We start from the raw sequence: 15,884 nt of genomic DNA on the forward strand, positions 1-15,884 counted from the left end.
AGTGGGGCTCCGTATCTCAGGTGTGTTTGAGTGCAAATGGTTTCCGGAGTGCTTGCACAAACAAATGCTAGGTGGTGACCCGGTTTAAATCCAGATTTAAGGATACAAAGAGGCATATCTCCGCATCGCGGCCGCCTAATGGAGCTGATACAAAGTCACCTGTTGAGAAACGTGGTGATGGGATCAGACAGCCACACCTACATGCGTCTCCAGTAAGGCCTGATATTCCTTATCACCTTTATTCATCTGCAAACAAAGTCCTCGTTCGGTGGAACCCCTGATGTGTGTTTTGTTGGACAGTTTCCCATTCAAAGTATCGGCACTCCGTCACAATACAACTGTCACAGTAAAGGTGACTTTAACAAGTGTAAGATAAACTAGAAAATGCATTTCCTGCTGAAAATGCATTGGAATGCTGAAATTTGAAATTAATTGCAAAAACATTGCTAAAAATAGATATCCAATTTTTTAAAAATTGCAAAAAGCTTAATAATTCAAAAGGTTTAAAGATTCCAACTATGAAAAGTCATATCACACCTCTCCTGAAAGAGCTGAACATTTTGATATTCTAACGGTTTCTGTGGCTTAAAAAATTTCATCAGTGGTGATATTTGTAGTAGTAGAAGTTGTAGTAGAAGTATTATTAGTTGAAGTATTAGTAGCTTTAGAATAAGTACTAGCAGTAGCAGTAGTGATATTTGTAGTTGTAGTAGAAGTATTATTAGTTGTAGAAGTATTAGTAATTAGAAGAAGTAGTAGAAGTAGTAGTATCAGTAGTCGTAGTAATAGCTGTAGTAGTGGTCGTAGTATTTAATATAACAGTAGTAGTAGAATAAGTAGTAGTAGTAGTAGTAGTAATAGTAAAGTCAGTTTTTGAAGTAGCAGTAGTAGTAGTACGAGTAGCAGTCGTACTAATAGCTGTAGTAGTATTAGTACTGGTAGTAGCAGGAATAGCAGTATTAGCAGTTGTGGTATAAGTAATAATAGTAGTGGTAGTGGTAGTAATAGCAGTAGTGGTAGTAATAATATTTATGGTAGCAGTAATAGCAGTAGCAGTAGTAGTAACAGTAGCAACAGCAAAAGTTGAAGTAGTAGTAGTAGTAGCAGTAGTAGTAATACTATATTAGCAGCAGCAGTAGTAGTTGTCGCAGTATTAGTAAGAGCATTACTTTTTTTAATGCTTAATCATCAGGAATTTTTATATTTCTAACCTTTGAACTATTTGAATTATTAAGCTTTTAGCAACGTTTTTTTGAATGGGTTTCTATCGAGAAGATTTTCAAATCCTCTTAAACTTCTTCAACTTATAAATCCTTCAACTTACTCATACTTTCAGCTAAAGACACCATTTCAACTTTCAAATGTTGAGAAAACCCTGAACTATTGCCGCATAATTCAGCTTTCCGATATCTTTTAAACTTTTTGAACTGCAGCAATTTAACTTTTAAGATTTTTCAGCCCTTTTCTGACTTTATAATGGGTGTGTATTGGGCAGCTTAGAGTGCGTGATGTCACCGCTAGAGTGAAGAGCAGCTTGAGATTCTTGTGAAGAAAACATTTATTTATTTAACAAGTATGAGGAAGTTGAAGGATTTGCTTAACAGCATTACAACAATGAATGCTGACAGGAAGTAGCTGGAGGTTTTAAAGGTACATTTTGGGTGGATGCCAAAGAAGTGGCCACACCTCCTGATAATGCCCAACAGTGGTTTCTTGTGGACAGTTAATACCTGAAACCCGCTGTCGGAGAGAGGTCGCCCGTCCAGAGAATTCCTCATCTGAACACGATGGACTGAGTGGTTTTCTTAAGGTAAGCTGAGCAAGTTAAGTATTCAAGAGTCATATTTAGGAGAGAGGGATTGAGGTTCTATAGCTGCCAAATAACTGGTTTAATAGGAAAAGAGAAGTTAAGAACGCAGTGAATTATTTTGGAAGGGATTATGAAATATTTAGCTGAATCAAGGCTGATTTTAAAGGGACAGTTCACCCCACATTCAAAAATACACATTTACCCTCTTACTCTTATTATTACAATTATTATTATTACCTGTAGTGATATCTATCGATCTAGATTGTTTTAAGAGTTGCCTAGTGCGGGAGATGTTGGCTGTAGACTCGGCTTGCGTTGTTCAAAGTTCCAAAAAGAAAAACTCCTCAGCAATGTCTCTTTCCAGAATCCATAACCCGGTGACTCAAAATAATCCACAGACCTTTTTGTGAGCAGTTTCATGTTGGAACTGTATACATGAAAACTGTTCACAAAAAGGTCTGTGGATTATCTTGAGTAACCGGGTCACAAGTGTCAGCCGATATCTCCAACACTCGGCAACATGTATTTTTGATTTTGGGGTAAATTTCCCATTTAAAAGCTTGTGTTTCTCTGAGTAACTGCCTAACTCTGTCATTGTCTCTTCATTGTGTTCTAGCGCTCCAGTTTTTAAAATCTTTCTAAAGAGTCTCAAAAGAAGCCAATCAAAGCTGAACTGATGGATTGGAAATTCCTGCAGGGTCTTCTTAGCGGAGTCAACAAGTACTCCACTGCCTTCGGACGCATCTGGCTATCGGTGGTCTTCGTCTTCCGGGTGTTGGTCTTCGTGGTGGCTGCCGAGCGGGTCTGGAGCGACGACCAGGGACACTTCGACTGCAACACCCGCCAGCCGGGGTGCACCAACATCTGCTACGACTACTTCTTCCCCATCTCCCACATCCGCCTCTGGGCTCTGCAGCTCATCTTCGTCACCTGCCCGTCCTTAATGGTGGTGCTGCACGTGGCCTACCGGGAGGAGCGGGAGCGCAAGTACCGGGCCAAGCACGGCGAGGACACCCGGCTGTACGACAACCCGGGCCAAAAGCGCGGCGGCCTGTGGTGGACTTACCTGTCGAGCCTCTTCATCAAGACCACCTTCGAGATCACTTTCCTCTACTTGCTGCACTACGTCTACCACAGCTTCAAGCTACCCAGGAAGGTGCAGTGCGACGTCAAGCCCTGTCCTAACCTGGTGGACTGCTACATATCCCGGCCCACCGAGAAGACCGTTTTCACCTACTTCATGGTGGGGGCGTCCGTCGTGTGCGTGGTGCTCAACGTCTGTGAGATCTTCTATCTGATTGCTTTCCGGGTGGTGACCCGTAAACACAGAGGTAGCGTCCACACCCCATCGAGGAGGGTCCACCCGAACCTGGACTGCAAGTCCTCTCTGGCGTCATAATAGGCAATCGATGCTTGTTGTTATGCCTTTAATTGACTTACAATCCTTTTTCCCTTTGAGGGTATTTTCATTTAAAAAGTAATTTTATGTATAATTTCTATATAAATATCATGCTTTTTTTGTAAGACACAGTCCTATGCTCTGTAATGATATTTAAAAGAAAATTTCACAAGTGTAATAATGATTTCAGTAGCAAAAAAAAGCTGAATGATTTGAAGTCATTGATCTAAAGATCGCTCATAAATGTCTCCATGTCAATAACCAAAACTGACATTTGTTTCTTGTATTCCCTAAAAAATATATATATTGTCCAAGCAATAATATTTTCAACTACATAATAAAAATCACAGCATGTATAAGATCTGCCTTCTCCTCCTTTAATGGCGCCATCTCTCCACCTGGTGGCACTACAGGTTCACTACACTACACTACTTCATGTGACGGATGTGAAAGTCTCCAGAAAACTTGGCAATGATCCCTCCCAGAGTGCAACTGTTGTGCGATGGTGCATTATGTGTGTACTGCTGAGGCAACTATACATACCTATAACATTCCTAATGTATATATTCCAGGCTTTGATTAACACTGTAACTAGTAGAAGAGGTTAACGTCCATCACGGGAAAAATAAACATAAACATAACATTTATGAATACAGGCAGATGACTGTATTTGTTTTTCACACAGAAGGCAGCCAGGCGCTAACAGGTGCACGTGTACCTGTGTAAAGGTTGCAGACATTCTATAGGCAACGGGCCAATAGCAACGTTGGTTTCAAAATAAAAGCATTAAATGTTTTCTTAGAGAAAAACAACAACTAAGTGGACAGAGCATTTTGGGGAATTAAAATAAGTATTACAAATATTAATTTACTGCAGATTATGATCGAACATAATCATAATTTAGGTTATTTTCTTTATTTGTTGAAACAATTGCACGATTTGCTCTTTCTGGAAGTTTCTCTGGCTTTCATCGAGCCTACTGCACGTAATTGCTCGAGGTAATTAAATAACTAGTATTTTAAAGCACTTCAAAACAAACTTATACGTTGAGACATTCTAAAATATGATGGGATCTTATTTTGAAAAATGTGAGAAGTTGTCACTTTACTTTCTGTCTGTCCCGCTGAGTGAGAGTGGTGAGGCGCTTATCGTTTGGAGAGTGAAGAGGGCACGCGGATAAGCTCCACGCACGAGACGCGCTGTCACTGTAACCGAATGGTGACCTAACAGAGATGGCCGGTGCAGGTAAAAGGCTCCATGTGTCTGGGAACTGTATTTTAAATGAATTTAGACTGCAGCAGTTTGTTTGTTTCAAACTTTCGGAATGTTTGTTCGGGTGTGGCACACCTGGCTGGAGATGGTCTGTGACGTAAGCGTTGATTGTATTAATAATCGTATAGTTTTGAAGTTGTGGAGCAGTGACCATGTTACACAAACACACACACATATAGATGTGCAGGTTTATATTAATGATCTTTTAGACCAGATGTACCATCTCATTGTTTTCAGGGGTTGGATTATGAATTAAGCCGAGACGCATGTTTGTCGTAAATGTATCTTTTTAATTTGAGTTTAGACAATACAAAAAGGTTGTGCCAGCAATAATTCAACATGATCATTTATCGTCTTTCTAATGGAGTCATATCGTGACGCACAATTAAGTCGTCTAAATCGACAATCACAAGCACACACGAACTCAACTTTCTCCAAAACTCTGAAGCGATAAGAATTCTGCTTGTGCTAATACTTCATTGTCTTAATCTAATTACTCTTTGTGTGCATGCATGTAGACACACACACACACACACACACACACACACACACACACACACACACACACACACACATATATATTGCACTTACATTCCTAATTAAATGGGAAAATACTCACACAGCAATTTGTCACACAGCAGTAAAGAAAAATAGGCTGCCATGTGATTATTTCATAGACTATTTATTTATTTATTGAATTACCATAAAACATGCAATATCATGATGCATATCTTTATTGATATATGGCAGAAATTGTTAATTTACGATATTACTATTTCAAATGCAGCGTCACTCTTCTTTCTGCGTTTGAGCGACTTGTTCTGGACGTTCCAGTCTGAACAGCCTGTACTGTAGTTATGTGTTCAGCAGCTAATCATTAATACGTTTGACCTCGCTCTGCCTCTGATCAATACAACGTGGATGAAGTCCCGTCACGAGAATTCACTCTCCTCTGTTGTGGTCCTGTGTGCCCCCCCCCCCCCCCCCCCCCAGGTTTGTGTTGTGCCAGCCTGGAGGAGCCCATGACCCTGATGAAGATGGGTCTGAGCATGATCCTCATCGGCCACGTTAACTTCCTGTTAGGGGCGCTGATGCACGGTGTGGTGCTCCGACACATCAACCTCCACCAGCAGGCCCGGGCCATGGAGTACGCCATCTCCAACGTGGTCGCCCTCACCTCCGGCCTCGTGGTGAGTGCATGAGATCCACCGTGAACCTGTAGCAGCTCTGGGGAACATTATGGAGGATACAGGAACTCGTAGTACACATTACTTCGAACTAGATTTACAAAACAACAGAGCAATAAACACGCCACACATTTTCGCATTAGTGCAGAGTTTATGATGGTAAGTCGTGGGATTTTCCATCAGGGCCGAGGCTGCACCCTGAAGACCACAATTGCATCTAAACATGTAGCTAGAATTGAGCATAAGTCTGCAGAAAAATTTCTTGATCCAAAAATCAATGGTGCAGGATTCTCTGGGCTTCTTGTGAAACCACTTCCCTGAACAAACAGCCGTTGAAGAAACCTCTTTTTTTTTTATGTACATAGGAAATAGATTTAATTTAGATATATGCAGATCCCCTTTTAAGAACGCAGAACATCCTTTGAATCAGTCAAATATTTATCTGATAATCTGAATCATTCCAATTGCTAAAATGAGTTGGATGTAAAGTTAAAAGGCTTCTGTGAGTGTTTCTTCCTCTGGCTTTGTAAAAACAACATTCAAAGCACACGGCGGCACTTGAAGACATATCTGAAATGTTTGTAGTTGTGTTGAGAGAAATCATCTTTTCACTTCCCCCTCGTGTTGCTGTTGAGTGCGTCTGAGACTGATAATTATGTAAATTGTATTTTGTGGTCAACATGAACATTCTTTGAATCTCTTCCGTCTCGTCTCTGCAGGGAATTGTTGTCGGCATTCTGGCTATCGTCCTGTCTAAAAACAAGAAGAGTAGAGGCCTGGTTAGTATGCTTCCTGTAAACAGCTGTCCTCACTCTCTCTCTCTCTGCTAACTTTCATCTGTCTGTCTGCACCGCACAAACACTTGCTTTGTCTTTTGATGTTTTCATGCTTTTTATTCTCAGCTTTCGTCTCAGTCTATCTTGTCAAGGGGGCTTGAAAAAAAAGCGCCTTTGAGCTCCTGCCTGTCACCTCCGGTGTCTGAGTCTGCAGCTGAAGAGCTGGAATAGTTTGTGTGTTTTTTCCCTTTTCTGCCTGCGGTCGTGCAGAACGGCTTCTCCTCTGTTTACTCAGCCAGCTGTTGGGTTGCTCGGACGGGACTGACGAGCTGAGCCCGGGCGGACCAACCGCTCCCCGTTTCCTTTGTTAGCCACAGCAACCGTAAACTGGCCAAACTCCTCATCGGTCTTGTTATCTTATGCAGTCATCCAGCTATCGCCGTGCGTGAATAACGAGTAATCGCAACACTCCCTTTTTTCATGTTAACACGTCCTTCATGTCGGCTACTACAATTTATAATCTCCCGCACAGCGTCAGGTCTTGTTGTTCTTATCGAGTTTCGACTCAACGACTCACCGAGTGATTTTTAATTCCTCCCTGTGCCTACATGTCTAGCCTTCTGGAAAACGGGTCACTGGTTTTCTACCCACTTTAGCATCGTTATCGCTCACAGCTGATGGCTTTGGTTTGTAATGCTGCAGCTTGTTATTGGTGGCTCTCGATGCTTTTAGACATGCTTATAGAGCTCTGCAGGGACGATGGGTTTTAGTAGGCCAACCCGGGCGGTTAGCTTCCCACTGGTTCCCTCCACAAAAAGCAGATGGGATATTTCCATTGGATTATGGATTACTGCAGAAAATAAACTAAGTTTCTGATACTTTGTTCAGCAAGATAATCTTCACAAATAATCAACACTTTCAGGATTTTTGAAGCGTGAATGCAATCACCAGAAGTAAAAAGCAAACGTTGGGCGATAAACTACCTCTGTCGCATGAAGGCGGACTAGTCGGCGTGATGACATCCAGTAGTCTTATTTATCTTATTTATTTAACATTTCCTGAGAGGAATATTTACTGACTTATTTTATGTCGTAGAATAAAACATCCAAATCTCGTAAGCTTGTGTCAACCACAGACCTTATTTCAGGCTTCTATCTAGAAACCTGTAAAAGAAATGTACCGACTAGAGCCGAGGGAACCGAAGAGCAAAAATGCTGACTCATTTCCTGGCTTTAGGACTCGTTCCTGCAGCTCTCGTCTGTCTGTGGCCTTTTTATTTACGTAGTACAGATGTAAATCTTTAAAGAGTGGTTACAAACATGTAGTTCCAAAAGAAAATGTTTTGAATGAGACTGAATAAACAGCTAGACTCTAGCTTATAGGAAACGTCCCTAAAACAACAGTCAAAATAATTAGTTGTTTCCTATTTTCAGCTGCAGATTGAGTGTGTTCATGAGTATTTACAGCGTTCATTTTCTGTTCATCAACTAATTCGCAAAATGATCAATTCATTGTTGGTTTTAATCTTTTTGAGGGAATTGTTGCCCATGAGAAAAATATAAAACATCGTCGGCCTCCTCCTTTACATCCAGCTATCCTTCAGGCCATTATAAAGCCTTTAGGAACTGAGAAGCTCATACCTTTTTTTTTCCAAATTTAGCAAATGAAAAATGTTTTGCTTCCATGTCTCATGTTTTAATGCCGATTTGAATCTGACGTCGTCGCTCCGTCTGTATTAATATTGATTGTTCTTTGGTGTCCCATCTAGTACTTCTGCCTAATTTCCCCAGATGTGTTTCTCGTCTCTCCCTCGCTTCCTCCCACAGATGTGGTCACTTTTCACGGTGGGCCTGGCCGCGGCGCTCACGGCGGCGGCCTCGGCTACCGGACTCTCCGTGTCCGTGGTGAGGGCCGTCGTTCACGGCGGGCGGAGCCTCCTGACTCACTGCCGCTTCCCCGATGCCGTCGGCTACTCCAGCATCACCAACGAGTGCCCTTTTGACCCCACGCGCATCTACGTGAGTGCATTGTGTGTACGGAGGCTATATGTGTGTGTGTGCACTGATGGTGTGGGGCGTGAGGCCGGGTGTCTTTCCACCACTCAGTCAGTCACGTTGTGCAGCCGGTGGGCTGGGTGGCAGGAATGCTGCCCCGACCCCGTCTGTCCACTTCAGGCTCGGTCCTCCTCCAGCGTGCTCCAGATGGGCTGTCGGGCCCGCTCAGCCTCACAGCTGCAGCCACACATCAGCACGACTTTGGCATTTTAGCTCGGCTAGCACACGACAATTTGTCACTTAAGTGCAAATGTGAGGTGTGCTGCAGTTCACCTGAAAATCACTTAACGAACCAAATAGTCCCCGAGCTAATTTAGCAAAGCAGTTATGTGTCAGCATGTAACCATAACGACGAGCTGTCCCAACATTAACGTCCCAGTGGAACTAGAAGTTGGAGCGTCGTCAGCTTCTGTATGAAGTGACGTTTTCCCAGTGAAACGGAACATTTGATGCACAGTTAAAAGAGATTTAAATCAAATCCTTCACATTTGATTGGACCGCTAACAAGTGGGCGGGCTTAGAATGTAGCTGAAGTATCTAACTTAGCTTTAGTCTGCTGAGACTGCAGACCACGCTGTCCTCTCAGAGTTGTCTGTTAGCAAAGGACCTTCCAATATGGCTGCCGGGGCCCATTACATCACCTGAAAGTGTGTTTTGGGCTTCTGGTTCTGATGTTCATAGCTGCTGCTTAGAGGCAGTAATGATGGTTGTGCAAGTTTTTTTTCTTTTTTGTGCTTCCTGCATAAGTTATCATGCATTCCAAAGAAAACTCAACGATTACCATTCATTCTCTTTGTAGTCTGTGAGTCAGCATGCCCTACAAACAGCGGCTCTTCTTCTCTGGATTCCCTCCGTGCACTTCTACTTTGATGCGTTCTGCTCTACATATTTTATTCACATTGCTGACTCGCTGCTGTGTCTTTGCTCCGCAGCCGTCTGAGTAAAAATAAGGTTCTGAAACGCATCATTAACCGCACAGTGTCCCTGCTGCTCTTGCCTCAGATTGTGTTTCCTTTGGTCCAGCTGGTGGTTGCCACTAACTCTGCTCCTCCATCCCTCCCCAGAGCACCACTCTGATCCTTTGGGTGCCTCTGATCGTGACCTGTGTCATCCAGACGGTGTTTTCTGCCCGGTGCTTCGCTGTCTGCGTTTCATTCCTGGGTCTACCTTGTTACCCGAACAGTAAGAGAACCAGGGACTTTGGCAGAGCGGTGAGATTTCCTCTCAAAATGTAAACTTTTGGATGGTGCATAAGACAGCTTTCAATAAAGCCATTATTTAAAAAAATTGGACTTAATGGTTAATAATTTGTTTGTGTAGATCAATGTGGTGAGGCAGATGGAGGAAGCTGCTCCCTCTCGCCACCCTGAACCTCTAACAAGCTGCACTGAACCACCAAGAAGCTACAGTGAACCACCAACACGCTACTCTGAACCTCCAACACGCTGCTCTGAACCTCCAACACGCTACTCTGAACCTCCAACACGCTACTCTGAACCTCCAACACGCCACTCTGAACCTCCAACACGCCACTCTGAACCTCCAACACGCCACTCTGAACCTCCAACACGCTACTCTGAACCTCCAACACGCCACTCTGAACCTCCAACACGCTACTCTGAACCTCCAACACGCTACTCTGAACCTCCAACACGCTACTCTGAACCTCCAACACGCTACTCTGAACCTCCAACACGCTACTCTGAACCTCCAACACGCTACTCTGAACCTCCAACACGCTACTCTGAACCACCGAGAAGCCGCACTGAACCACCGAGAAGCCGCACTGAACCACCGAGAAGCCGCACTGAACCACCGAGAAGCCGCACTGAACCTCCAACACGCCACTCTGAACCTCCAACACGCCACTCTGAACCTCCAACACGCCACTCTGAACCTCCAACACGCCACTCTGAACCTCCAACACGCCACTCTGAACCTCCACGAAGTCACCGCGAACCTCCGAGACAGAATACTGAACCTACGAGACAGCAGCGCAGACCTCCGCCCCCTCCCCAGCAGCCTCCCCATCAGCACCGGAGTCTCCCTCCCTCGGAGAGGCGGCCCCTCCGCCAGCCCAACAGAGGAAGGCAAGAAACGCGTGTTGGCAGCCACCAAAGGGCAGCGGAGAAGCACCAACTGCTGGAGAGGGCGACGCTGGAAAGGTCCAGCTTCTGGATTTAGACATGTTGGACATGCCAGAGCGTCTTGAAGCGAGAGTGTAGACTCCAGTGCAAGCTACAACACTTGGATTGAAACATCATTTCACAACCCCATTGGCCTGTCAGGGCTTCTAAAATATGAACCTATTGAGCAGCGGCTCAGGCTATTTGCGCAGTGCGCAGGATGCCGGTTATGTGAGAGCGTGTGTCGTTGTATTTCTGCTGTAATGAGGGTCAAATTGTTCCTATTAGGACGGAGGAGACAAATCGTTCCCTGTACAAGGATTAGAGTTGATACAGTAGTTTGGGAAAATGTACTTTGTCGCATTCTTGCAGAGAGTAAGATGAGAAGATTGATGTCACTCTCATGATGTAGCTGGAGTTAGGACTTGCTTAACTTAGCTTAGCATAAAGACTGGAAGCAAGGGGAGACAACTAGCCTGGCTCTGCCCAAAGTAAAAAGAACATACCCCTCACAGCACTTCTAAAGCTCACTGATGAACAATATGGTTCCAATTTGATTAATAATCATAATGATTTCTTATGGTGACTCCACGAAGTTACCGTATATGATTATGGTTACAGCAGACGACTTCCCGTAAAAACCACGGGGTCACCTGGCCTGGGAACATGGAACCCTGGGAACATGGAACTCTGAGAACATGGGAACCCTGGGAACATGGAACCCTGGGAACATGGAACTCTGAGAACATGGAAACATGGACCATTTTAATTATTTAATGAAGTCGACGCGTAAATAAAGTGTTTATTTGAAGTGTTGCATCTATCCTGTGTGTTTAGTAGCTGAACTGTCACAGTTCAGTTTAAAATGCGGTGATGGCAGCAGCAGAGAGAGTGACCTGACAGGAATGACTGGTTACACTCGTGTAGACACCTGACAGGTTGGTGCAGACATTCACCCGTCCTGTCAGCGCTTTGTTAATTAATAAGGACCTACGGTGGATCCTTACAGGCTGCGACACTCTAACGCACGACAGAGATATTCAGCTGTCCGACCGGACATTAGTCTTGTCCGCGGTGAAACGCTCTCCACCTCCTGACATAACCAGAAATGAGAACAGTCCACACGTGCAGCTTTGAAACACATAGGTATATTTAGATTTTCAGGTCCAACGGCACAAACATGACAATCCTCACGAGAGGTTTTCATGCAACAGAAAAATAGGAAGCGGGGAGAAAGAGGGAAGGAAGGCGGCGTATTTATCCAACACAAGGTACCAGTTGATCAGAGGCAGTGAGAATAGAAAAGGGGTTCAATTGTAGTGGAGCAGAGGGTCGCAACTGGTGTTCCTTATCCTGCCAGCAGAAGGCAGTGACACTAAGATCCCCAAAGCAGAGGTGCGGCTGATTAGGAAGCGCCTGTGCAAATGTTTGGAATAAGTTGCCCTAAGGTCGGGCCGGCCTAAGGTCGTGTGGCTGCAGCTGCACCAGCACGGCTCTCATTGGGAGTTCACACTGCACACACTAACTCAGTTTGTGAGGTAGTGAAACGTTGGGCTGATATAAATCGCACGTTTGTCGGTTAAGTCCGCTATAACAGGCGCTCTTCGCTAACTAGCTAAAAGAGACGTATCCCTCCGAGTTGTTTTTATGTCACGTGGCAGACGGAGACGTCATTCAGGGGAAGTCAAGGACGTCCGTCCAAACCTTCGTGGAGCTGCTAAACCACCTGAAACGATTTCAACGAAGCCTTTTCAGAAGGACTTTTAAATTATGCATTGAACATTGAACCTTAAAGTAGAAGCTAATACGAACTGTTTTATATACTTTGGAGCAGATTAATCTCTAAGAATGCAATATGATTTATGGACTGATATGTATTGAGTAACATTTTCATCTAAAAAGTGACTAACTGTAGTTATCAGGTCAATGCAGTCTACTGCAGTCAAATGTACAACAAAAGAATATTGCTGCGCTAATCGAGTAAATGCATTTAATTACATGCCACCATTTTTAAACACCATAACACTAATACTGCATCAGCCTAAAGAAGAACCTGAAGGTCCCTTCCTCAATGATGTATGAGTGCATAACTGTCCCAGTCTGCCCAACGACTTCACAAACAGAATTTGTTTTGTCGAACCTCAACAAACCGAAGGCGGCAACAGTGACCTGACAATGAGGGCCTTCCATCGCGGGAGTAGTGCTGCTATTCCGGCAGGTATTCTATTCTGCAGCAGGTCTCACTCGTGTCTTCCCTTTGCGTTGGAGAGATTGATTGGGTGTCGTGTCTCGACGTCTTCCACTTCCTTGGCGCTCCAAATATTAGGCTAATAAATGAATGCAGTGTAAACACGGCCACTGACTGCTGCATGTCTGGAAACCCTGAAAACTCGAATCAGAATAAGTATCTCATGAAACAAGTCCCTTCATCTTACTGCTCTGCAAGCAGACTAATCCAGGAGGTAATAAAAGCATTCAGCTAGAGAGTGATGAACGAGCCCTTAGTGAGTTCTCTGTCTGTCAGAGGGGAGGGGAGGGGGGAGGGGTCCCAAAGCAAGACAAATACTCGACCATTTCCACACCAGGTACAATGCTGAGGAGGCTGCAGAGCTACAAAAAGATGGCGATGTGCGTTAACTGTTTGTGTGGATTTAGTCAGTTGGTAGGATCATGCAGTATAGTGACAGGTTACGACTACCTCAGAAGTTTACTGCTCGTTGTTAGAGAACTTCAAAATACTTACAAATTAAGAAACAACATTATAATACTGTAGAAGTTAGCCGCGGGCACACAGTGCATATATCCACATGCACACGCGCGCATTCACACCGAATGCACAGCCGTACTTTATGAACACATGGCGGCTCAAACGATGTGTGCTACTGGTGTCGTCGATGAAAAGCATAATGGGATCCGCTTCTGCCACGAGAGTCTCGTAATCTTCCACTTCAACAAATCCACCAACTCCCAAAGAGATCAATCTCATCTCACATGTTCTCTCTCTGTCGCTGTAAACTGGAATACGGTCAAATTCAAAGCACAATAATACGAATAAAAATGAATAAATTAAACAGTATGAAGGCGGTAAACAATATGTACAAATGAAAGAAGAAAAAAAACACCTTTTTAAAAAAAAAATCAACAAAATGCCAGTAGATATCAATGAAAAGCGAATGGGATCTCAGGCCTTCTTTTTCTTAGCGAAAGATCAGCAGTAAAATCCCAATAACCCCCCCCACCCCACCCCGACCACCCATCCAGATCAGACCAGGAGGCTGAGCTACATAATACTGCCTTTTCAATGCCGGAGAGTGTGTGAACCATACATGAAGACAAACGTCGTCTTGTGATAGACAGAGACAGTATATACATGATGTACATGTGTGTTGGAGGACAAACTGAGCAATCCCCACCCTGCAAAAAATCCACACTTTGTCACGAGCTCCTTGGAAATCCATTTTTCCAGAGAGAGAGAGAGAGAGAGAGAGAGAGATACTCGGGAACATTAGCGGAGGCGACTGACGCCTGGCCGTTAACTGTACGCATGTCCCTTCAGTTTTCCCAAATATCAAAAATAAAAAATGAAAGCAAAATGAGAGTGATGGCTTTTCTTATCCTCCTTAAAATCCCGCCTCCATCCTCGCACACAACAAGGAACAAAAAAGAGATGATATGAGAGACGAGAACCATCATGCATTGATTTGAGTGACTGTTTCAACAGCAACAGAGAGGGTGGGGGGGAGGGTCGCGGCAGGGCGCGGGGTTCAGAACTGGGAGGCCGAGCTGGGGTCGCACTGGAGTAGCCGGACGATGGAGGGGTCGCTTTTGGCACCTTTGATGAACTCTTCCAGGGACAGCTTGCCTGCAGGGTAGACGGAGACAGAGAAAACCGGCGGAAAAAGCTTTTATTTTGGAGGAATACGACCCTTGTTACACGAAGACTAAATTCTTCTACGATCTGAAGCACTTTGCAATTTAATGTTGGATCACAGTTGAACATTAAATCATATAAATATCTCGGCCTCGATATTGATGAACACATGAATCTTATGTGACAACGTTGAAACTATTGGAATATAAAAGGGTTCTCAGTAGAACCCCCTCGTGGGTTCTTGTTAGCACCCTTAAAAGGTTGAAAGGTTCTGGTTTGAAGCTCCAGGGTTTTGGGTGGAACCATTCACAGATGGTTCTAGCTATAACCCTTTATGTTGGGTTTAGGGAGAACCCTTTGAATGTGTTCCAGGTGGAACCTGAATAAAAGTTCTACCAGGAACCAAAAAGTGTTCTACTATGAAGACAAGCGGTAGAACCCAATGTGGTTCTAGTTAGCACCTTCATTTCTAAGAGTGCAGTAAAGTGAGCAACTTTCAAAGGTTATTGTCAATGAACTGTCACATCCTTCACCCATTCCTCCCTCCCTCCCTCCCTCCCTCCCCTCCTCCTCCCTTCTGCATCTTCCCCCCTCCATGTTGCCATTCCTCCTCTCACCATCGTTATTGAGGTCCATTTGTCTGAAGATCTTATCCGTCCTCTTCTCCGGCGTGGATTCATCCTCTGGCATCTTCATCACAGATGACACCATCTTGTAGATGGCCTGATAGACGAAGCGTGAGAAAGGAGAGAGACGGGGTTTGCGGTGAGTGGGTGTGGGAGAGAAAACAGAAAGATAAGTGAATTCAAGCCAGCAGGGACCCATGAAGGAGACTCAGCAGGAGAGAACGAAAACCACAACGGAACTACAAAATAAAGCCACTGCAGCTTTCAAGATGCTGATAAACAGGCTTTCTAAAGTCCACGTGAATCAATGACATTTGTTACTCCCGATGCCAAGAGCTGCTCCCTGGCCAGCTTGTATACAAATACCCAGGCAGGGTCTGTGAGGCTATAAAACCACGCCATCATACCGCAGTGATACATGCCAGCAGTGGTGGGGGGGGGCTTACAAGTAGAGCTTACTGTATTGATCCGATACATCTTTATCTGTTGAGCGTTACGAGCCGAGCGCCTCCCGTCCCCTGACAGCGTTAAATTAAACTCTGCAAGTGAGCAGAGGGAAACACCGAGTATCAGCTGGCCTCAGACGCAGATCTACAATCAGCTTACGTGCCCATTAAATCAGACCTTCTCCATCGGGAGCACAGGGTGTTAAACTGACACGAGATCGGTGTCGCAGCAGCATCCTCAGAAGGGAAGGTAGCTTGCACAAAATAAGCTTTTTTGATTCCGGCTATGAAACTTTATCTCTTGGGCTATAAAAGAA

At 44.4% G+C, this 15,884-nt stretch overlaps 3 protein-coding genes across 3 annotated transcripts in view; 2 read left to right on the top strand and 1 right to left on the bottom strand.

Moving 5' to 3' along the window:
- Positions 1-2,486: 2,486 nt before the first annotated feature.
- On the top strand, positions 2,487-3,209 carry LOC306791334 (gap junction beta-3 protein-like; the record flags this gene model as incomplete). The annotated part of the gene is made up of 1 exon (XM_079287993.1): positions 2,487-3,209. The coding sequence occupies one exon, from the start codon at positions 2,487-2,489 to the stop codon at positions 3,207-3,209; it is 723 nt and encodes a 240-aa protein (XP_079144119.1).
- A 1,159-nt stretch (positions 3,210-4,368) lies between these two features.
- LOC306791188 (uncharacterized protein) lies at positions 4,369-10,682 on the top strand (the record flags this gene model as incomplete). The annotated part of the gene is made up of 6 exons (XM_079287824.1): positions 4,369-4,454; positions 5,475-5,671; positions 6,388-6,447; positions 8,271-8,462; positions 9,563-9,709; positions 9,819-10,682. Exons 1-6 carry the CDS (start codon positions 4,442-4,444, stop codon positions 10,680-10,682), a joined length of 1,473 nt encoding a protein of 490 aa, XP_079143950.1. The 5' UTR covers positions 4,369-4,441.
- Positions 10,683-11,834: 1,152 nt separating this feature from the next.
- hpca (hippocalcin) overlaps positions 11,835-15,884 on the bottom strand; it is a 24,054-nt gene continuing 20,004 nt past the window's right edge. Inside the window, exons 4-5 of the mRNA XM_079288657.1 lie at positions 15,113-15,218; positions 11,835-14,486 (exon numbers count right to left, since the gene is read on the bottom strand). Of these exons, the coding sequence (XP_079144783.1) occupies positions 14,389-14,486; positions 15,113-15,218 (204 nt within the window). The 3' untranslated portion in view covers positions 11,835-14,388. The remainder of the gene's footprint in view (positions 14,487-15,112; positions 15,219-15,884) is intronic.

This window comes from Melanostigma gelatinosum (assembly GCF_949748355.1).
Source record: "Melanostigma gelatinosum genome assembly, chromosome: 17".
NCBI classification, from domain to species: Eukaryota; Metazoa; Chordata; class Actinopteri; order Perciformes; family Zoarcidae; genus Melanostigma; species Melanostigma gelatinosum.